The sequence below is a fragment of the Dunckerocampus dactyliophorus genome, chromosome 7, assembly GCF_027744805.1.
Source record: "Dunckerocampus dactyliophorus isolate RoL2022-P2 chromosome 7, RoL_Ddac_1.1, whole genome shotgun sequence".
Lineage (NCBI taxonomy): Eukaryota > Metazoa > Chordata > Actinopteri > Syngnathiformes > Syngnathidae > Dunckerocampus > Dunckerocampus dactyliophorus.
The window spans coordinates 23176963-23200621 of NC_072825.1; the positions used below are offsets into that span (position 1 = coordinate 23176963).

Genomic DNA, 23659 nt, shown 5'->3' on the forward strand with positions numbered 1-23659 from the left:
CCCCTTGCTTGCCGCTCCAGCTGTTCCCACCGCTGCGCTCCTTCTGCCGTCAGCCCGCTGGTGTGCTGTGCGCCCGCATTACCGATGCAGCAGCGACCATGACAGGCATCGCCGCTGCTTCTTTCTTCTCCAACGCTTGTAGGTTCGGCAGCTGCGGACTTCATTTCGACTCTCTGGCCGAGCTCATCGTGCACATCGAGGATAACCACATCGGTAAGAGCCCACAGGGAGCCACGGCGGTCGAGCTTCGCGGCCAGCTAGCTTTAGCGGCTAGGCTAGCCGGTGGCTTCCTGCGCCTTGACAACCCTGTTGCTAGGTGTGGTGTCAGTGTTCGTGTGCTGTTACTGTACTTCCTGTCCATCATCCACGACGTTAACGCCGTTTCTCCGGGAAGAAATATGTCGCTACAAGGCGACGACATCGTCACTCTAACAGGAAGATGTCTTGGTGACGTTGCGTCTGCTGGCTCGTGCAACATTAGTGCAGCGCGAGGCCCTCGAGCCGAACTACCGGAAGTGTCTGTAGTTGACACGCAGAACATCAAGCTGATTTAAACTTCTTGGGATTCCATTCAAATTTGAAACAGTGAAGTACAAGTTGATGACATCACAGTTTCACTAATGCTTACGGTATATCGCCATCTTTTTTAAAGTTATGGTCACTTTTGATGTTTGTTTATTTTCCACATAGTACTATAGTAGTAGCTACATGTATAGTACAGCAGGGATGTCCAAAGTGAGGCCCAGGGGTCATGTGTGACTTGCAGCTTGTTTGCTACTGGCCAGCAGGACATTTTTGAAGATACATTTAGACAAGAAAAAAGCAAACGTTAAAACAATTTAAAAAGCATAATGTAACAAGAAAAAGTTGAAATGTTATAAATATTACTACTAGTCCTGGTTACTGGTAATAATACTGATAATAATATGCTTCATCTATTACACATTTGCGTGGGTTACGTTCTGCGAATAGCAAAAAATTGCGAATAATGGATAAAACCCATAAAATGGTTATTTTTGACAGTCTAAGCCATATAATAATCCTCTCACAAGTATTACTTTATTTATTACTTTATTTATTACTGTATTTTAAATTGTAAAATGTATACGTACTTGCCACTAACGAATGATGATAAAAGATGAATCAGAACAGATGGAATCTGAATCACGGTCTAGTATTCAGATGGCATCAAACTCACAGTCTACCCTTTAGTCTGGTCATCAGGCTACTGCAGCAACCATGCTTCTGCCTCCCGTGGAGCCGCCTCGACTCCCTCTTAAGCGGGTAGTGTTTGTATGCGGCTCCGCTGCTCCGCAGGCCACTCTGGATAACAGGCCAGGATGATGCATGCGTTCTTGCAATTTCGCACTGCTTGCATGTTGTAATTCCATTAAGGACTTACGATCATATATTAATTTGTGGTCACCTTGCTGCAATATTTCAGGACTTAGATTTGTAACGACAGCTGCACAGGGCTCCACCATCTCACACCTACAGTATGTTAGGTCGTACGTGTGTGGGGCACTGTATGCTTTATTAGCACATATTTTGAAATTATTACTGACATAGGGTGAAAGAAATGGGTTTTCTGTGGCAAAACAGACTATTTTGGTGGCTTTTAGAATGGACGGGTTTTTCCTACAAAAATTATATCGATTTTTAAGAAATATGCGGGGCCGAGAATGCTAAATTGTGAGTAGGTGGGGACCCATTGTGTTTAAGCTCTTAACATATCTACATTAATTGTTTTTTGCGTGTTTATAAAATAAAAGAATGGCCCCCTCATCCTGTGATTTTTCAGTATGCGGCCCTCGGTGGAAAACGTTTGGACACCCCTGGCATACAGCAAGACTATTCAACATTCCCGGGGCCACATTTTCAGTGGGTCTTTCAATATTACTCCTTTTTTGTCTTTAATATTAATACAATTTTACCTCACCAAATTAATGGTGTCATACGTTAGTCAAAGATCTTCTATATAACGGGACCATTGTGCTGCAAAAATGTTAGCGATACCATAGTTTTTAATTGAACTTGTGGGCTAGTCTGATGACATTTGTGGACCGAATTTGGTACCCAGGCTATGAGCTGGATAGCCCTGGTGTGTCTTCTTTCAAAATATCTATTCATTGCCAATATCAAACCTGGGAAACCTGTTGCATCTGCTTCTACTACAAGGCTGATATCAAAATAGCAAATAATAACACTTCCTTGAAAGATAAGGTTTTTATTTAGCTGGGGTTCACATTTTGTGTATGTGTGACAGTGCAGAGCTCTTTCTCTTGCAGGAATACATTGTGGACACCAACAACCATGCATTTCTGGTTATAGATATAGATAATGCTCTTCAGTGTAATGTACTGAAGAGCATTAGTGACCTGCCTTCATCATGTTTGTTCGCATGTTTATTCACTTGATATACTGTATAATATAGCCACCTATAGGTAGCACCCACTTTTCTACGTTTCTCTATGCCTGAATATAATAAAGCTAAAAAATATTCACAGCTTTTAGTGCAAAATGCAAGTGCTAAACACGGCAATGTCTTTTAGCGCCATGTAATGCGGAGAGTAAATTCCCTTGCTCACAGTTTAACAGCTAGTTCCTACATCTGTTGCCTCCATCTAATATTTCAGTCTCATTATTGAAGCTGACAAGGCCCCAGCTGCCTGTGTTGTTCTTGTTTGTTGCTTGAATGGCTTTAATATCCTTTCCCCTCTCACTGTGTGCTGTGCGTGTGTCTGAGGTGTTAGTCGCGGAGGGAAGAAAAACACCTCAAAATGACTTATTGGGGAATAATGAGGCAATTAGTTTGCTCAGAGTGGAAAAACTTTGCAGCCCACCCCAGTCCCCTCCTTTGTGTGCTGGCCTGTGCCCACTCGAAGAAGTGCGAGATCTCGCGCACTGTGCCAAGTGCCTGTGAAGCGTAATTACAGTGCCTGATTTGGCCGCTCTTCCTCCTCATCTGGTGGCCTGCTGCATGAAGCACATTCTCCTTTGTAATTAGGTGCCTGGAAAACAAGCAATAACATTCTCCTTCCCAAGTTCCACAGCAATAAGACGGTTGGTGAGGCTGACAAACAATAGGTGGCGCTACCCTGCTGAGGTTGCTCTCTGAGCAGTGTTGTATTGTAGCTCAACATTCAGTGTGAGTTAAACAACACTATATGTGACTATGACAAGAAAATTTAATTCCTTTATCTTACCAAGAGGTTTTGGACATTTTTTTCAGTACACAAAGCGGGCCCTTAAATGTCTAGTGGAAGAACTGGATCACTTCTACCCCATTACACACCTTTTAGATAAACTAGAGGAACTTTCTGAGATCAAACATCAGTGACATCCAACCTCAGAGATGTTCTTCTGAATGAATGGACAAAGATTCCCATACACACGCTCCAATCCTGTGACATTTTCCATTGTTGTAATGGCCAGGTGTCCCAATACTTTTGTCTGTATAATGTACTTTAGGGATAGGGATCCAATAAGTATTAGAGCCACACTAAAAAGGGGCAAAAAATATGAAAAAAGTAGTAATTTTATCAAATTAATATTGTAATATTGGCAAAAGCTGGGATAGGCTCTAGCATGCCCCCGCGACCCTCATGAGGATGAAGCGGTATAGAAAATGGATGGATGGATGGATGGATGGATGGATATTGGCAGAATAAAGTAAAAGAAAATTTAATGTAATGAAAGGAAAGGAAAATCACAAAGTAGTCATTTTTGCTACTGTTGCCAAGAGATATAAAAAATTTGTAATTAATTAAATATGGTCTGTAACTAATTGATCTAAGTAGTCTCTTTTTTTTTTTTAATCTTACCTAAATAATAAAAAAAAGTGGCTTTATAAAGTCATTTGTTTTTAACAGACTTGAACAGATGCCATTTACATTTGTATAATGCAATTTACCGGGATTAATTGTGTATCCATTAATAATTACTGATTAATTTATATATGTTACTTTTTTTATTACAAAAATTATTTACTCTGTTTGTTAAATAACAATAGTATCCCAGTATGGTGGGACTGGAAGCTGTAAGAGCTGAAAAAGGGGCACTTATAATCTGGTGATATGTACCAATATTGTAAACATATTCACTCAACTCTAACACAGCCTAAATCAAGTAATAAGATTAAAATATGTCCTCATTGATCCAGTCGTGTGATGTAGGAAAAAGCTCACTGAAATATTTGCTTTGTTGCTAAGTGACCAGTCCTAAATTGAGCAGAAGCACGCTGCCAGTGTTTTATTAAAGCCTGCGCGTGTGCGTGAGCGCATGCGTGTGCTGCTGATGGCCTGCAGCGCCCAAAGCTTGGTAACAATCAGTCTGCTTGTTGCCAGTCATCACTGAAGCCTCATTTAGAAGATTGTGTGCTCTCTCCCTGAAAAAAAAAAACATGCGGAAGTAATAAATTTGAAAAGCACTAACTAGTTCCCTGATCTGTGCACCTGGTGGGCCTAATTACATTTCCCCATCCCCCGACACAACTGCTCCTGTTCCTGTGCACTGACTGTGTGACCAAGGGGGAGCTACCATGTCTGCCATAACATACCGCATATTGATAGCACGCGCTAGTTCATTGCAGGACAGTTAATTAGTTCCAGACCCGACTGTGATAAGTGAATTTCCGCGAAGTAGGATTCCTTATTTATATAAATGGAGTATTTACGTTGTTAGAGCATAGAAAACATGTTTACGGCCTTCTAAATAAAGTCTTTAACATTATTAGAGCACTCCAGACATGAAATAACAACCCGAGAGTCACCATTACACTTGCATTACCCAATATAGTAGACATAATAATAGCAAATAAGCCATTTAAGACATAAATAATGTAACTCGTGTTTGTGTGTGTTGCTATAAATGTGATCCCTAAGGGAACAGAATGGCGGGCGGAAGTGACGTCGAGCGTTCCGAGTTGATTATCAGCCTTGCGTGGGTAACTGCCGCAACAGTAGGGATTTTTATTAGGGATTATTGTGCCTATTGTGAAATAATACAGACCTGCAATAAAAGCCTGTTGTTCCGGTGATAACGTCTGGTGATTGTGTGTCTCACCGAACATTACAGTAACATTACTGACACCGAGTGACCAGGTTAGAATACTACTTATCATCACACCGCCTTTGAGTGTGTCTTCTGAATTCCTTATATTTGTATTTTAGTTCCATTGGCCATTTTTATGCTTGAAAATGCCTAATTTGGGCAAAAAATGCAGATCATTTGTGTAAATATGCAGATTTGAATAATTGACATATTTGACTAATAACAGGTCGTATTCAACCACGAGACAACATAATTTATTTATTCATATATTTTTGAAAAACCGTGATAGCGTGAAGATGGGAAATTTGAAGCGCAAAGTGGCGAGGGACGACTGTACTGTTAAAAGCTAATGGCTGACAACGCCTGTAACAAAAGCCAATACTGTGTGCACATTTAAAGTAACACTGTTTTATCATGTTTCCTTAAAATAGCAGCTTCAAAACCACGTTGAGGTTCAACAAGGTTGGATTAGGAAGGTTAGCAGCTCAGTTGTTGCCACTCAGTAGCTAAAAAATTGATGTTTTTGTAAGAAAATAAATTACATTTCACTACTGTAGGGGGAGCCTGAAGCATGTGTATGAAAAAAAGACGGCCTATGGATGTGTCGTAAATGGCAAAGTAAGTACCCATACTAAAAAGAATATTTTTGACAGCTCATTTGACGTACCTCTTGTATATTCAGTAACTTGCCAGACAGCGTACACATGGAGCTGGACTACTATGTTTCATTTCCTCCTGAGAGGCCACATCATAATGAATCGCCTGTGCCACCACTCCTGCTAGTGTCCCCCCGCTGCTCACAGCCGCCATAAACATGTCACCGTAATGCTCGCGACTCGGCCCTACTCCACCGTGCATCTGGCCTTGAGGGTAGGACGGGGAGAGCCAGACGATGCTGGAAATGAGAGGTGTGTGTTTGTCTGTGTGTGTGAGTAAGAGAAGGAGAGGGTAGGCGATGCAGGGGGAAGGGTCGTGGAGGGCTTTGTTAGAGGCGTCACTTCCCCCCCGTTGCCAATGGAAGGTTTGTTGATGGCCACTTGGGTTCTTGTTGCACCCCGTCATACCTGCGCTAACGGGAGTGTTATTACATTGTGTGTTTTGTGCGCTCACACGCAATCCTTGAGCTGACATCTTGAAAAGTAACCTTAATACTACATAGACTGTTGGAGGAAAATGAACTTTCAATACAGTACTGACCCATTTACAAGAAGGCATTTTTTCAGAAAAAGATAGGGGGCACCAAACCACTCACTTTAAGACATGATTCATCAATCATTTCCATCAATGAATCAGTTATTTCCACCCCATTCACCTGCGCTAAGCCTCTAACAAAAAACTCCCATTCCTGGCCTGCTAAATTTTGGCCACCAAGGTGGACCACCGGTGCAGTTTGATTAAAGAGGTTCCCATCTCTACTCGAGGCTCCGTCATCCCGGCCCTCCTGGTCCTGGTCCATGACTGCTGGTGGCCCCCAAAAGAATAGCAAAAGCTGCAGGGAATTGGTCCCCACAGACCTTCCATCTCCGCAGTGCCCAAGTGAGGTGTGTGTGATTTACAGCGTGTGGGAACAGATTGATCCACTGCTGTTTGAGCGGGCTGACGTTACACTCACAGAGGCTCATTAGTGATCTTCTGGGGGCTCAACACTCATAACACGACTCTCTCAGCCGCCTCTAGCGTTTGGCAGTCTTTCCATGACAGTGGATGGAAGGTGTCCTTCTCACGACATGTACTGCTAATGAAATACATGCTTTTGCGCTGTTCTCAGAGCTTTACCTGCCAGTGTCATAAAACTGTATATTATCAGTCAAGCAGCGAGGTTTGCCAGGCAATCAGCGCATGATGTCCCCTACTTAAAGATTATGGGATGCTTCGTTAGGTACACAATACATAATGCCAGTATAAAATCTGTATCTGAAATTTCGCATTTACAAAGATCACAGTGCTCTGTTTTGAAATGTTTAGAAAGGTACACGTGCTAGATGACATCATCATCATCTGAGTTGCATAATTGGCCGTTACGCAAAACTCATTGTGCGTGGATGGGTAGAACTGAGCTTTTTGGTTTGTGTCATAACAAATGTCTGACATTCTCTCGTATTTTTAAACCATGTTTAAAAACAGAACATTAAGTTTTGGATGGTTTAATTTCGTGTATGCGTGCACCTCATAACACGCATGGGCTACTAAAAAAACATTCATGATGTTCCCTGTGCTCCATGGAAGCCTGTGCTGATTTTACAGATAATGTACAAGTCATTGTACATCCAATATCTCACTATATGAAAGTAGCGTTTCCTTAAGCAAGCTGAAGTGCCTCTGACTATGCAGTTACGTTGCCATCTATTGGACGGGGTTGTAATGATAGGCCACTCAGACAGTCCTATTATAATGTGATTATGAGCGAGGCTGAGAAGATAGGACCAATTCTAAAAAATCTATAAAATAAAATAAAAAGTAGAGCCAACTCCTTCTGTAGAGGTCCAAGTTTAATTTTGGCTTGCCGCCACAAATAAATGAATGTATGGGAAACCCTGCAGTATGTCAATGAAAAGCAGCTTGCACTAGATTCATCTGATGGCATTGATTCTAGTTTTGTCCAGAAAAGGTAGTATCAATGCAAAACAAGTGTCATTCTACTAAAATCAACTGATGTACATCAACTCCATGTGGCAGTTTAGTGGCAGATGCATGAAGCTTTATCGTGCTTGGCATCATCTACAGTACAACAGCCTGAAGCGTTTGTAAGCTGCCGTGAGTAAACGAGCTAGCAGATGGAAACCAGCAACGTTTTTCAACCACATGGGGGTAGCAGTCTTTCACGGCTCCGTCAGAGGTAGACAGGGAGGCTGAGCTGCACAGCAAGCTCAAGTTTTTATGGGCCATCTCTTCTCCCACGTGGACGCCGCTGTGAGGAGCGTTTGAAGTCAGGCCTGCTTCACCTCGGGGTGTGGAGATTGGCTATTGTTGCGCTTTTAGCACGGCTGGACAACGTGGATGCCTGGCTCCCATTAAAATCATGAATGAGCAATGCGGAGGCTGTGTTGAATAGTAGTACTCTGGTTGTACAATACCTAACGAAAGGAAAACATGGCCAAAGTGCGCTGCTGGGATAATTTCATGGTTTTGGTCTCAGACAAAATCACTGAGAATAATTCCAACTAGAAGGGTACTCAGTGTACCAGTGTTATTGAGCCAAGGGACATATTCTACCTCTCACGATACAGTGGAACCTCCGTTAGTGTCCGCCCCGGTTTTTGTGTTTTTCGGTTAACGTAGAAAATTTGCGCGATAATTTTGCCTCGGGTTACGTATAATTTCCGGTTAGCGTACAATATGGCGCGCATCTTTTTGTTTTGTTAATACACTGGGTGAGTCCACCTGTGTTCTTAATATATTTTTAAAGACAAAACATCCTTGTTAGCATCCAATTAGCTTACCACCACATGGAAACAGGAACAGGCTACGTCTATGATGTCGTCAGCCGTCGACTCAAAAATGTTAACGCGAAACATGTGTTTACAGTTTTACAATTGTAGTTTTACACGCATAAAACAATTCTGAATGCATATAAATGACAAATAATAGGGATAAATGAACATTAAAGGTTACCTTCACTGAAGACGTGACACCACCTTCGTTTTTTATCATGAGTTGTTTCTTGAATTCAGTAGTGTTTCTCACCTTCTTTATGAAATACAACTTTCATGTGCAACTTTTTTACAGCGGCGCTCAATTAAAAAAAAAAAGCACATGCTGTGAGAGCCTCGTCTAAAACTCAGAAATACGCCTCATCAGCGCAGGGCGCACAGTACTTCGGAGGAAGAAAGGAGACAAATACAGAGTTGTTTATTGAAAGCTAGTCATACGATAATGAAGGAACCATCCATCCATTTTCTATACCGCTTCTTCCTCATTAGGGGAAGCTGACTTTGGGCGACAGGCGGGGTACACCCGCACATATAGACAAACAACCATTCACACTCACATTCATACCTATGGACAATTTAGAGTCTCCAATTAACCTCACCTGCATGTTTTTGGAAGGTGGGAGGAAGCCGGAGTACCCGGAGAAAACCCACACGCACACGGGGAGAACATGCAAACTCCACACAGAAATGCTCTGGGGAGAATCGAACCCAGGTCTTCCCGATCTCCAAGCTGTTACTGTGTTGGCCAACGTGCTAACCACTCGACCACCGTGCGGCCCACAACAATATGAGACAATGTAACAATATCAATAAAATAATACAATTATTGACTTTTATTACATGCAGTTTGAGCAAAATTAAGTTAATAGTGCAAAAATAACTAAACAAAATATTGGCTCTCATTCATATCTTTTGTTTTTTTGCCCCAAAGTCTCCTGCATTCACAGACTTATATTGTATATAAATATAGTAAGATCAACAATGTCACAAATTAAAAAAAATGTATCTCATCACGCTTGTATCGATCTGATACTGATACCACCCTTGGTATTGATATTATCAATACTTGGATTGATCCGCCCACCCCAGATTTTCACAGGATGCTCAATCTATACTGCTTCGAAGCTGCACACGGACTGCTCTAAAGTATTTCTACAGTATTGTCCCTTAAGAAGATGTATAATAAAATGGTTGATGAAATGTCAGGGGTGCACTGACTTTTGTGAGATACCATAATGTACCATTGTATACAGTAGGGGCCCAGGGGCCATTTGTGGTCTGAGGCTGCTTTTTTATTGGCCCGTGGCGCATTCTAAAACTATAATTTAGCAAGAAAATGTAAACAATATATATAAATGGAAAAATCTGCAGTAATTTTACAATAATAAAGTCAAAATATTAAAATTGTCATCTAACGGGAAGAATAACATCGTAATATTGTGAGGAGGAATAACGTCATTGTAGTAGCATAAAGATGAAATATTAAAGGAAAAAGACATTGCTTTTTTTAAGCCGTAATATGAGAAACAAAGAAAACAGCAAATACAGTTGTAATTTTTAGAAAATTAGGTTGCGGAAAAAGTTCAAATTTTTACAAGAATAAAGTCAAAATATTATGGGAATAAAGTCATAATTACGAGAATAACGTTAAAATAGTTTAAAAAAGAACAACAGCAGAAACGGGGGGAAAAAAACGCTTTAATTTTCTGAGAATAAAGTCCAAATATTAAGAGAAAGAAGTCGTATTGTCACGAGAAAAATCACTATTTTATGAGAAATAACTTGTAATATCATGAGGAAAATAATGTATAGAGTTGAAATATTAAAGAAAAAAATTTTACTTTTTAAAAGTCATAATATTGAAAAACAAATAAAACAAGTTTTAATTGTTGGAAAATTAGTTTGGGGTAAAATTACAATATATGGGAATAAAGTCCAAATATTATGAGAAGAAAATTTTCAAGGATTATTTGAGAAGAAAGGAGTGTAAAGATGACGATAGAGGTGTTATTTCATGTCTACAGAGCTCTAATGATGATATAAAAAAAAAAAACGTCATAAGAAAGTCAAACAGGGTTTCTGTGCTCTAACTTTGGAAAGTATTCCATTTAGTAACATGAATCCTACGTTGTGGAACGTCACGGTCGGGTCTGGAACCAATTAACCGTGATAAGCGAGGCACATCTGTATAACTTCTTAGTATATCTACATGTGTTGGTGTAAAAAATATCAACATGACCCTTGCATCCTCATTTGGCCCTTTCTGATAGATAGGTAGATAGATACATACTTTATTGATCTCCAAGAGAAATTCACATTTCAGAGAAATTCATTTGTGGAAAAAGTTTGGACACCCCAGGGCTGTACTATTTACTGTGTTGTTTTCTTCTCTTTGCTCAGACACAGATCCCCGCCTTCTAGAGAAGCAGGAGCAGCAGCAGCCCACCTATGTCGCCCTCAGCTACATCAACAGGTATGTATCCATGTGTATATGTGTAGTGTGTAATGTGAAGTGTATAAGTCCCCAACTAATGAACACAATTGGTTCCAGACGACCATTCTTAAGTCGAATTGTTCTTAAGTCGGGGAAAAGGTAATATTACCAATGATATAGGTACTACATGTACATGTATACATATACAGTATATGTGTATGTATGTAAATATGAGTTTGGATGCAGTAGTAATATTAAACGAGGATAATTAATGAAAAAAACAATAATAAAAGTGATATAATAATACGTAATGATAAATGTTATTTACTTTTGAAGAGGAGTGGTTGAGCATACGTCGTTGTGGTGGAGGAGGAGGAGGAGGAGTTATTGAAAAAAGGACAAATGGTCATCGTCGTTAGACTCTTCTAAAAGAGGTAATGTTCTGTGGGTGGTGTAGAATTAAGCAGGCCTATTAACTCTTCATAACTTTAATCATACGCTGTGTTCGGGTTGTATCATAAAACTCTTAGCCTTCCTCTCTCCTCTTCCTCGTCTTCCTGTAGCTGTTGGTCCCATTAGCAGTGTCACAGTGCCCTCTGCTGGTCAAGCATGTACCAGTATAAATATGGGTTTGCCGGTCAAGCATGTACTGTAGCAGTATAAATATGGACTTATAAGGCAAAACACAAGAAAAAATAGAGACAAGTTTGACTGTGTATTTATATATATATATATATATATACACAGTCAAACTTGTCTATAGCGGCCACTAGAGGGAGACTGCAAAAGTGGCCGTTATGGGCAGGTGGCCTCTATAAACAGGTCGGCGTCCAGTTTGAATGTGTGTGTGTGTGTGTGTGTGTGTGTGTGTGTGTATATATATATACAGTATATATATATATATATAAGCAAGGACTTCTTCAGGGAGAATAATATCACTCTTTTGGACCATCCTGCATGTTCCCCTCATTTAAATCCCATAGAGAACATTTGGGGATGAATGGCAAGGGAAGTTTATAAAAATGGCCATCAGTTCCAGACAGTTCAAGATCAAGATCAAGATCAAGATCAAGAGAGTTTTATTGTCATGTGCACAGCAAAACAGCAGTTCTACTATGCAATGAAAATCTTATTCTGTTCATTCTCCCAAGAAAAGAAAGAAAACAAATGAAAGAATAAGAACATAAGAAACATAAACACATAAACATATATACCAATAAATTAAGCAACAACAACAGAAGAGACATTAATACAAGTAAATAATACAAATAAATAAATAAATAAATAAATAAAGTGCTATGAGTGTGTGCGTGTGTTGCGTGCGGCGTGTGCGAGTGCTTCGTTGAGGAGCCTGATGGCCTGTGGGTAAAAGCTGTTTGCCAGCCTTGTGGTCCTGGACTTCAAACTCCTGTAGCGTCTGCCTGACGGTAGGAGTTTGAATAATGAGTGTTGTGGATGTGTGCTGTCCTTGATGAGGTTGTGTGTTCTGCGTAGGACTCTAGATTTATAAATGTCTTGCAGTGAGGGGAGGGCTACCCCAACAATGTTCTGTGAGGTCTTGATCTTGGTCTTGAAGGCTGGAGTGCCTTCCTATCACGTGTTGTACAGTTACCGTACCAAACAGTGATGGAGGTGGTAAGGACACTTTCCATAGTGCATCTGTAGAAGCAACTCAGGATTGTGGTGGGCATGCCAAATTTCCTCAGTCTTCTCAGGAAGTACAGTCTCCTTTGGGACTTCTTCAGAATTTGTTGGGTGTTGTGAGACCAGGTGAGGTCCTCGCTGATGTGTGTGCCAAGGAACTTGAAGGTTTTCACCCTCTCCACCTCAGTCTCATCAATAAACAGGGGTCTATGCGGCTCCTTTGCCCTTGTTCTTGGGTCGATGATCATCTCTTTAGTCTTATCCGTATTGAGAAGGAGATTGTTATCACGACACCAAGCTATGAGGTCCGCCACCTCTCTTCTGTATGATGTTTCAACACCACCAGTGATCAGGCCAATGACTGTAGTGTCATCCGCAAATTTAATGATGCTGGTGTTGTTCTGGGAGGCCACGCAATCGTAGGTGAAGAGCGTGTAGAGGAGTGGACTCAGCACACACCCCTGTGGGGTCCCAGTGCTCACAATTCTTGAGCTGGATGTGCGGTTGTGGACTCTGACTGACTGGGGCCTGCCTGTGAGAAAGTTAAACACCCAGTTACAGAGGGAGGGAGACAGGCCAAGTGTGAGGAGCTTATTTGTGAGTTTGTGGGGGCAGACTGTATTAAAAGCAGAGCTATAGTCTATAAATAGCATTCTGACGTATGTGTCCTGGCCCTGTAGGTGAGAAAGGGCTGTGTGGATGGCAGTGTTGACTGCATCGTCTGTGGACCGGTTCTGGCGATATGCAAACTGTAGAGGGTCCACAGTTGCCGCCGGGATGCTCTTTTTGATGTGGGTCATGACTATTCTTTCAAAGCACTTCATAACAATAGGAGTGAGTGCTTTAGGGCGATAGTCATTCAAGCAGGTCACGTTGCTCTTCTTGGGTACGGGCACTATGGTGGTGGACTTAAAGCATGTCGGTACAGATGCTTGTGCAAGCGACAGGTTAAACATGTCAGCAAGCACATCAGCTAGCTCTGATGAGCAAACTCGAAGTGCACGTCCTGAGATGTTGTCTGGCCCTGCTGCTTTTCATGGGTTTGTTTTGTTTAGAACCCTGCGCACATCAGCTGATGTCACCATGAGAGGTGAGTCCTGTGTGCTCCCCAGGTTCAGCCACCCTCTCTGCTCATCAGGAGTTTGGGTGTCAAAGCGGGCATAGAACTCATTCAACTCATCAGGAAGTGTGGTTTGGCTGGACGTGGCTACGCTACTCTGCTGTCGATAGTCTGTGATGTGCTGGAGCCCCGCCCACATGCGCCGAGGGTCTGAGGTGGAATAGTAGCCCTCCAGCTTCTGTCTGTACTGTCTTTTGGCCTCCCGTATGGACCTCCTCAGGTCATATCTGGCCTTTTTGTAGTCATCAGCGGTGCCCATGACAAATGCAGTCGAACGAGCACGTAGCTTAGCCCTTACATCACAGTTCATCCACTGTTTTTGGTTAGGGTATTTTCTGTAATACTTGGTGGTGGTAACAGTCTCTATGCATGTGCTAATGTAGCCAGTAACAGCAGAAGCATATTCATCCAAATCAACAGTACAATCTTCCCTCCCCGCTGCAGTTTTAAACACATCCCAGTTTGTGCAGCCAAAGCAGTCCTGAAGTACTTGATCAGTTTCTTCATTCTATACTTTAACTGCTGTACGTACAGGGGGAGCTTTTTTAAGAAGTTGTCTGTATGTTGGATAAAGGAATATAGAGATGTGGTCAGCCTTTCCAAAGTGGGGTCTTGGAACAGCCTTCAAAGCACCTTTCATGTTGCTGTAGACTTGGTCCAGGATGTTATTTTCCCTTGTGGGAAAGCTCACATGCTGGTAATATTTGGGGAGGACAGTCCTGAGGTTACAGTGGTTGAAATCGCCAGATATAATGAATACAGCGTCTGGGTGTTTGGTCTCGTGTTTATCGATGATGTCATGCAGGAGGCCTAGTGCGTTAGCGTTGTTAGCTCGTGGTGGGATGTAAACAGCAGTTAAATACACAGCGCTAAACAGTTGATGCCCTTGGTGAAACCATCTTCACCACTTGGAGCAATGTTCCCACTAGCCTCCTGGAAACACTCGCATCAAGCATGCCCAAGTCAATTTTTGAAGTGATTAACAAGAACGGTGGAGCTACTCATTACTGAGTCCTACTGAGAACATTTTTTGTTCTGGTTTTAAGAGTTTTTTGTTATTTTTTGAGCAATGGTCTTAAACTTTTGATCAGCTGATAAACTGCCTATTTCAGTTTAATTGTTGTTTTCAATAAATTACTTTTTCAAAGTGCCTTTTGTCTCACTCCCCCTTCTTGCTTTTGCATATTGTAGCTCTACTTAAGACCCTCATTAAGATCCAAATGTGCAAAATGCAAATTCTAGCAATTTTTCAACTGGTCTTAAGATTTTGATCGGGGGGGGGGGGTTGTTGTTGTTGTTGTTGTTGCGTGTGTGTGCGTGTCTATAAAGGTTGTGTGTACCAACATGTTTCGATGTCATCTGGTGAGTCGTTAAGAGGAGCTGCATTAGGATTTGGTAGCTGGTAGGCAGTTTACTGTGTCAAGTCAGCTTTGATAAGGAGTCGTGTTTTTTTGAAGCTCTCAGAGCCGCTGCCTCCCAGCCTGCGTGAACACATGTTGGTGTGGTTATCACTTCATTTGCTGATTCCACTTTTGCTTTAACAATTTTTATGACAAGCACTTCAACCTACTGTCCATAAACCCCTTGTCGACGTCTTTTTATGGGATTGGAGATGTGTTTTTGTTTTTTTTTCCCGACTCATTGGACTAAAAACACATGTTTAAATCAACTTAAATTGTTGAGTTATGAAGATTTTGAGTTGTTTTGGAAATAAAGACACATTGTTCTCCTTTCGACATTACAAAGCATGTTTTTATGTGTTTGTACCATATTAGCATCTTTTTATTGTGGCAAAGTCAGCTAACTGCTTTGTTTGTGTGCATGTTCATGTAAAATGTTCAATTCTGGAGCTCTAAATTGTTGCAATTTAACTTATTTGTGTGAATGAATGTGGCTTGTGTGTCTCGAGTCTTTTGTCCTTATCTTGTCAAAGTGTGATTTTGGTCCCGCGCCTTTGGCTGCAGGTTCATGACGGAAGCTGCGAGGCGAGAGCATGAGGCGCTGAAGAAGAAGATGCTGCCCAAGTTGTCTCTCTCTCTGACGGGCAGCCTGTGTCGCACCAGCGTGTCCACTCCACCTCGCCACACCAGCGGAAACCTCACTCCTCCCGTCACACCTCCCATCACCCCTTCCTCATCCTTCCGCAGCAGTACGCCCACAGGTACTCAGCCATCTCCACATTCCCATTCCAACTAAAGCTTTAATCCCTTCCATGCGTCACTCTATGATACGGTGGATTCACACTTGTTTTATAGCCACCAGTGAGCACGGCTTCTTGTCCCCCAAGGGTCCCAATTCTCGTCTTTTGATTTCCTACACAGGTAGCGAGTGCGACGAAGAGGATGTAGACTTTGAGGAGTCCGACAGCGACGAGTCGTGGACCACAGAGAGCGCCATCAGCTCAGAATCCATCCTCAGCTCCATGTGCATGAACGGAGGGGACGAGAAGCCCTTCGCCTGTCCCGTCCCAGGCTGTAAAAAGAGATACAAGGTTTGGGCTTACCTCTTTACTTTATTTGACTGACCTTGACAAAAAAATTATAACACTATTGGAAGAAAGGCATGGAATGTTATTGCCTATCCAGCGAATAGAAAGTCCTAATTTTATGAGAATGAAACAAGAAAAAAGTTGTGCATTTTCTTTATAGTTATGAGAAAGAAGTGTTAATTATTACGAGGAATAAAAAATAATAATAATAATAATAAAGTCCTCATTATACAGCAATAAAATGATTATTAGAATAAAGTAATTAATATTATTTTACATGAATGTCATGAGGGGAAAAAAGTATACATTTTTGTGAAAATACTTATCATTTTTCTGAGGAAAAAGTCCACAATTGACTAAGATAAAGTCATAACAAGAATAAAGTGGTAATTTTACAAGAAAAAGGGCCAAGGGCCGAACATGTTATGGTTTTGCAAGAAAAAATTAGTATTATTACAACAAATACATTTCAATATTTACAAGAATAATTAGTTTATGAGGAAAAAAAGCCCATAATTTTACAAGACTAAAGTCATAATATTATAAGAGTAAAGTTGTAATATTGAAACAAAAATTTTAGCTAAAATGAAGTAATATTATTAGGAAAAAAGTCCTCGTGTCGCAAGTATAAATTCATCATGTTGCAAGAATAAAGCGGTCATGTTAGGACAAAAATTTCCTAATTTTTTTAACCAAAGTAAAGTCAAATTATAGCAAAAAATCCTCATCATACAAGAATTAAGTCATAATATTTTGAGAATAAAGTGGTCATAGTACAAGAGGGGAAAAAAAGGCCTCACTGTACAAAAAAAAGTTAGGATATTGCAAGAGTAAATTAGCTAAAATAAAGTAATATTATTAGAAAAAAAGTCCTCATGTTGCAAGAATGAATCCATAATGTTGCAAGAAAAAAGTGGTAATATTAGGTCGAAAATGTCATAATTTCTTCCCAACATAAAATAAAATTACGTGCAAAAAAAAGTCCTCATTATACAAGAATAAAGTCATGAATTTCAGAATAAAGTGCCTCATTGTACAAAATAAACTTCTAATATTCCGAGAATAAATTGTTGCTATTACAAGAAAAACATTTCCATTTTTACAAGAATAAAGTCATAATTTTACAAGAAAAAAATCCTCGTTTTATACAAATGAAGTCATAATGTTGTAAAGATAACGTAGTAATTTTTTTATATTAGGAGGAAAATGTTATACAAGAATAAATTCATAATATAACAAAAACAAAAGTGGTAATATTGTAAAATCAAATTATTCTCATAATCAAAGAATCCCTGAAAAATACAACTTTTTTTCTTGTAACATTCCGACATTTTCTCTTTTTTTAATCTTTATTCTCAGAGCTTTACGGATGTATTCTCATAATCTTACGATATAAAACTTTGATTCATATTATGACCAGTGTGTTTTTAGTGAGTAAGATTATGATTCTTTTTCAATTTTGCAAGGCATTTTGTTGAATAAATGGTAACACATGCTGGTTATGTACTACACTCCTGATCCAAATTATAAGACCAGGCGAAAAGTTGCAAGAATTTACATTTTGCACTGTTGGATCTTAAGGGGGTTGTAAGTAGAGCTTAGAGACAAAAACATTTTAGAGCCAGCCATTTGTTGCAAACAAGCATTAAAGTGAAATAGGCGGTTCATCAGCTGAACAAAAGTTTAAGAGCATAGCTCAATAAAACCCCAGGAACCTGCTTAAAATAGAAATAAAATGTACTGAGTTAATCAGCTGAAAGATGGGTTTGGGCATGCTTGATGCCGGTGTTTCCAGGAGGCAAGTGGGAATGTTGCTGCAGGTGCCGAAGATGGCTTCACCGAGGGCATCCACTGTCTGGAACTGATGTGCATTTTTGGAAACTTCCCTTGCCATCCATCCCCAAATGTTCTCTATGGGATTTAGATCAGGGGAACACGCAGGATGATCCAAAAGAGTGATGTTATTCCTCTTTGTCAGGCGGGCATTGTGAACTGCAGCGTTGTCCTGTTGAAAAAGCCAGTCATTACCACACAGACGAGGGTCTTCAGTCATGAGGGATGCCCCCCGCAACATCCCCACATAGCCAGCTGCCGTTTGACGCCCCTGCACAACCTGAAGCTCCAGTGTTCCATTGAATGAAAAAGCACCCCAGATCATGATGGACCCCCCCGCCCCTCCACTGTGCCTTGTGGAAAACATCTCAGGTGGGATCTCCTTGTCATGCCAGTAACGTTGGACGCCCTCAGGACCGTCAAGGTTACATTTTTCCTCATCAGAGAATAAAACTTTCTTCCATCTTTCAACGTCTCGTGTTTGAAGCTCTCGTGCGAATTCCAAACAGATACTTTTGTGGCATTGAAGGTGACTAAGCCTTTGAAGACGTTTTTTCTTCTTAAAAGCCTTCTCCTGCAGATGCCATCTGAAGGGTAATTGGATTGCACTCGCTACCAGTAACATCCTTCATTTGTGCCGAGAATGGCCCCACCCAGGCCTGGTGACATTGTTTGGGTCTACCACTTGACTTTTTTGTTCCATCACCCACAGGATCTTTTAAGACGTTTCAAATGACTGTCTCATGGTCGCCACACACGGGAGACGACGTCGCCTCTCCTCCATTCATTTTCAATGGAACCTGAGCGATAGTGCGATTATCGCGAGTCACCGTCCGTCCAAGCGACACGCGCAATTCGTGCATGTGAAAGTGTGTGCTCGTGCATGTCATCGTGCACATGCTGGCTTGCCATGCGATCCCAGAAAGTTGAAAAATGTTCAAGTTTTCATCGCTGTCGCCCAGATGAGGACCAATCAGCGGGAGTTTCGTTACTTGACCAATGAGCGGACAGGATGCTAATCAGCACGCACTTGCAGGTAAACATGGAGGAAAAAGTAATACTTGCCATGTCAGATTTCCCAGAGCTGTTTGACACTTGTAAAAAAGAATATAAAAAGAAAAGAGGCGGCATGGGAACTCGTTGGCGCCTGAGTAAACATATCGGGTGAGTTAAACATGAATTTACACGGACATTTATGTAAGTTTATCTTCAATGCTAGCAAGATCCAGTACTAGCAAGAGTACTCGGATCAACACCGGCCGCTTTTCCTCCTCTGAACTCCTTTGATACCCCCAAATTCCCTCCACATTGACAGCCAGTCAAAACCGTGGGAGACTGATACAATGTGAACGCATCGCAGCTGGTCGCAGCCGCTCATCGCCTCCCGTGCGCATGGCTTGCTACGCGTTGGCAGTGAGTTTCACCAATCGCAGTCGCTTGTCGCCTCCCGTGTGTGGCGCTCATTACTGCGTCCAACCTCAGCAGCAAGGGCGCACTGCGTTGCTTATGCAACTCAACAATCTCACAGTGTTCCAAAGAGAGAAAGCTTTTTTGCCTTTGCCATCAAGAGATCATGACAGTGGGAATACCTGACAGAAAATGACATTGAAACTGCATTTTTGCCAAGATTTTGTCTTAAAAAGGCTGTGGTCTTAAACTTTTGATCAGCTGATGAACGCTTTAATGCTTGTTTGGAATAAATTGCTTACACAAAAAAAATGTTTTATCTCACTACCATTTCTTCTTTTTGCATTTTGAAGCTCTACTTAGAACCTTCTTAAGCTCTAACAGTGCAAAATGTAAATTCTTGCAATTCTTCAACAGGGCTTAAGATTTTCATCAGGAGAGTATTTACATGTTCTCTTGTTCGAGCGTGTGCAGCTGACATCCACTTTGTTGTAAGTACATGTCGTCCTCCATCCTTCTTCCCAGAATGTCAACGGGATTAAATATCACGCCAAGAACGGCCACCGGACCCAGATAAGGGTCCGCAAACCCTTCAAGTGCCGCTGCGGGAAGAGCTACAAGACATCTCAGGGTCTCCGCCACCACACCATTAACTTCCACCCGCCCATCTCCACTGACATCATCCGCAAGATGCAGCAGTAGGGATGGAGGGAGGGAGGGAGCAGGCGAGCGCTCTTCCCAACATCCACCATCACCAGCAGCAGATGCTGTTTCTTCTTCTGTTCACTTTGCTACACTGTGACACTATTTCATCATTATTTGCATGCTTTAAAATGGATAGTATTCTTTTGCGCTGATGTTGATTCTTAAAGTAGGTCACAGTTTTGCAGTTTGCACATTCAAGCATTGAAAATGTAGATTTTTTTTTTTTTTTTTTTGGACCTATAGGTGCTTGTTGGCGAAAGAAATCATGTTAGTTTTTCCATTCAAGCATAAGATACCATCATGATGCCTTTGTCAGTGTACCATGTGCCAAATTGGACCCCCTTTGAAGGCCACATTAGGTACACTTGCACAATAATGAATGACATCAACATATCATTTGAATGCATTGCAGCTTGACACCGCTGAAAACCACAAGAAACATTAGTACGTGTGCCTAATATTGTGGCCATATTTTTATTTGTACATCACCCAACTCAGGTGACGTTCGCAAGCATTTCAGCAACATGTTCTAAGTGTTCAAACCCACATTGATATAATTTTGCGTCATTTTCACAAACACATTCCTAATACCGAAGTAGTTTTCTCCTCATTACATTGTAGTGCGGGATTCAAGCACTTTTTTTCTCTCAACAAGTTGCCAACAAATGAGCATTTTTGCCAACCTCACATTCCTGATGTATACATATTATGTAAATATGCAGTAAAAGTATACAAAAGCTACTGTTAAGTGGCACTTTGCAGAATGTACATCAAAATTCCAGTGTTTCTAGTCTTGTGATGTTTGTCCTCGCCTTGAATTGTCAACCATTCCAGATCATGACAGTGGAGGTAAACACGTGTTACAGCAGGGGTGTCCAAAGTACAACGTTTTTGGTCCTTCAGAAAATGTAATTAAGATGTATTAGATATTACGTTTCTTGGTCACAGAAATGTGAAAATGTGACTATTTTGTTCAAATAGCTTTGAAGAATTTTCTGTATGTGGCCCTCGGTGGGAGAAGTTTGGACACCCCTGCATTAGAGGCTTGTGAAGCTGTTATAAAAGCAATTCTGGAGCTCTTTGTACAAGTTTTCATTGTAAAATGAAAAAGTGCTGACGTTGCCACCAATCATGTTTCAAAATCTATTTTTCACTGCATGGCATGGATGTTTGCATTTTAATGGAGAGTTGTGACAGTATTGTACTGCCAGATGTCTTTTAATAATAGGTGTACAGTGAATGTGTTACGCTTCAAGTGCATTAAATTATATTTTCATATGTTTCTGGAAGAAAAAAAAAACTTATGTAAAGGAGGTAAATACTGACTGGTGTTGTATTTCCTCAAAAAAAAGCTGCTTCGTGTAAACTTTTGTTATGTTTGGAATAAAAACGTGTTCTCATGTTTCAAACTTTATTGGTTCACTTAACAGGTAAAACAAGTTTATGGATAAAATAACTTAATAGCAATAAAACCTGGTCAGGTGGGGGAATTGAACAGAAGCTTCGAGCATGCAATGACTGAATAATGATATGACCAAAAATACTAAACAAAGATAGAAAAAAAAAACCCAATCATACACCCAGCATCAAGGCTTAGAATTATTCTAAAATAAATGTGTTTAATAATGTCTTGCTGCACGAAATATACGCTGTTTTCGCGTGCCTTGTTAACTGGATTTAAATTGAAGTCAAAAAGAAAAGGTTACTGATTGCGTATTCTTACAATGTACACAGATTAAATCATTTTGTTTTCTATGAAAGCAAGGATGGACCTTCACACCGTGTTGCATGCAAGGAGAAAGGGCGCGGCAAGAATATCCACGTCTGCGCTGATTAGTCGAAGTTGAGCATGTGGCCGTCAAAGTGGGTGAGCACATGGTTCTCGAACGCCTTCTGGTCGCAGTCCAGCGGGAACTGCTCGCTGCACATGGGGCAGATTTTCCAATGGCTCTCCACGTGCTCCTCGAACTTGGACTGGTCGTAGTTGGGTGGGAAGATGACCTCGCAGAGCGGGCACCGCTTCATGTCCATGCTGCGCACACGCACACACACACGTTCATTATTTAAAGGCTGTTTTGTGAGCAGGCAGGCAAGTGATGACGTGGGCAAAGCAGGAGCACAAGCTAGTAAAGAGCGTCTGTCTGATGCAACGTGGGTGGCCCCCCACTCTGCTCCCCCCACTCTGCACAAAGGAGTGCATGTGCGGCAGAACAAACACGTTACACATGTTATAATGCGCAGCTTATGGAAAAGGTTAGGCTGCAGGGGTATTTATGACAGCGGGGCCGTGTTATACCTGTGATCAAAGCAAAAAGGAGTTTGTCCGTCGTTCACAAATGGGATGGGGGGTTCTGTTGTGGTGGACTTTTCATTGACATTAACCTGAGAAGCAACAAAAATACATTAATAACTAATACAACTCATACATGCTATCACACAAAAATGAGTACAGCCCTCAAATTTCAGCAAGCATTTTTAAACACACAGCCATTATTGTCTAAATAGCTGACAACACAAGTGAGCATCAAGATAATGGGTCCTGCATGTCAACAGCATCATGATCTGGGGCTGCATGAGTACTGCCGGCACTGGGGAGTTGCGGTTCATTGAGGGAAATATGAATTCCAACATGTACTGCGACATCGCCGGCTACTTAGACAATAACAGCTGTGTTTAATTATACTTAGTGGCTAGTAAATATTCCCAAGTTTCATTTTTCTCATATTGTCTCTTGAGAGGATATAAAAAAAAAAGCCTGCTGAAATGTGAGACGCAGTATGTGAATATCCAACTTCAAATACATGCGGACGGGTTGTTACATTGTTATTGTTGTTGCTCGGTTTATCCTCAGAGTCCTCGTGGCTTTCGGGCCGGGCCTGATTGCGGGTGGGTTGGATACACACCACGTTGCTGTCCCAGGAGGGTGGGCCCACAGGGGGGAGACGAAGCAGCTGCTCATCTGACTCGTCATCATCGTCGTCGTCTGCAGGGAGCACATTCAGAGATATAGCTACAGTGAAATAAGATGCTTACCATTGCATTCCATTGTGACATAATGGATTCATAGTCTGTGTATACTCACTGGTAGACTAACTACACTCTTAATTGTGCTTGCATGTTCAGGTCTAAGCTCTGCAGCATTCAGGTTGATTGTGCCGTCACTTCATAACACAACGCTGTATTGACACTTTTCGACTGTGCAAGGTGGTGCTTACCAAAACTACCTAGTAGCAGAGATGGCATTTATATGACGTATGTGTAGTGTGCGCATGTGCCCATGCATGAGCACTTGCGCCCAGGCCTAGTACCGCCTCTTGTAAGTGTGCTGGGGGCAGGGGAGTGTGCACTCCAGGGTTTCCACTTGGATTTTTTTGAAGCCGTGGTTGTGGGCTGCATGGGATGCGGACGGCCGCCGCTGTGTTGTGCCGCTGCTGCGTCGCTGTGGCAGAATTTTTTTTTTTTTAATATTTAAATTTACTGTTGGTAATATGTCAACATTAGGGGCGTTTTCACAGGCTTGAACAACAAATGCATTAATTGACTTT

General features: G+C 41.4%; 2 protein-coding genes across 4 annotated transcripts in view; one reads left to right on the forward strand and one right to left on the reverse strand.

Moving 5' to 3' along the window:
- jazf1b (JAZF zinc finger 1b) lies at positions 1-21502 on the forward strand. The gene is made up of 5 exons (XM_054781831.1): positions 1-213; positions 10884-10956; positions 15646-15842; positions 16003-16172; positions 19935-21502. The coding sequence occupies exons 1-5, from the start codon at positions 99-101 to the stop codon at positions 20109-20111; spliced, it is 732 nt and encodes a 243-aa protein (XP_054637806.1). The 5' UTR covers positions 1-98; the 3' UTR covers positions 20112-21502.
- tax1bp1b (Tax1 (human T-cell leukemia virus type I) binding protein 1b) overlaps positions 20594-23659 on the reverse strand; it is a 23924-nt gene continuing 20858 nt past the window's right edge. Inside the window, exons 15-17 of one of the 3 annotated variants that reach the window (XM_054781829.1) lie at positions 22934-23097; positions 22411-22496; positions 20594-22146 (exon numbers count right to left, since the gene is read on the reverse strand). In XM_054781829.1, the coding sequence (XP_054637804.1) occupies positions 21948-22146; positions 22411-22496; positions 22934-23097 (449 nt within the window). In that variant the 3' untranslated portion in view covers positions 20594-21947. The remainder of the gene's footprint in view (positions 22147-22410; positions 22497-22933; positions 23098-23659) is intronic. The other 2 variants (XM_054781830.1, XM_054781828.1) reach the window with 2 other exon arrangements.

What these genes read in the sequence shown, in the direction of transcription:
- jazf1b (XM_054781831.1), top strand. Translation starts at nt 99, where the DNA reads ATGACAGGCATCGCCGCTGCTTCTTTCTTCTCCAACGCTTGTAGGTTC. An exon ending in GCCCTCAGCTACATCAACAG is followed by an intron (nt 10,957 to 15,645) that starts GTATGTATCCAT and finishes CTTTGGCTGCAG; the next exon opens with GTTCATGACGGAAGCTGCGA. An exon ending in CCGCAGCAGTACGCCCACAG is followed by an intron (nt 15,843 to 16,002) that starts GTACTCAGCCAT and finishes TTTCCTACACAG; the next exon opens with GTAGCGAGTGCGACGAAGAG.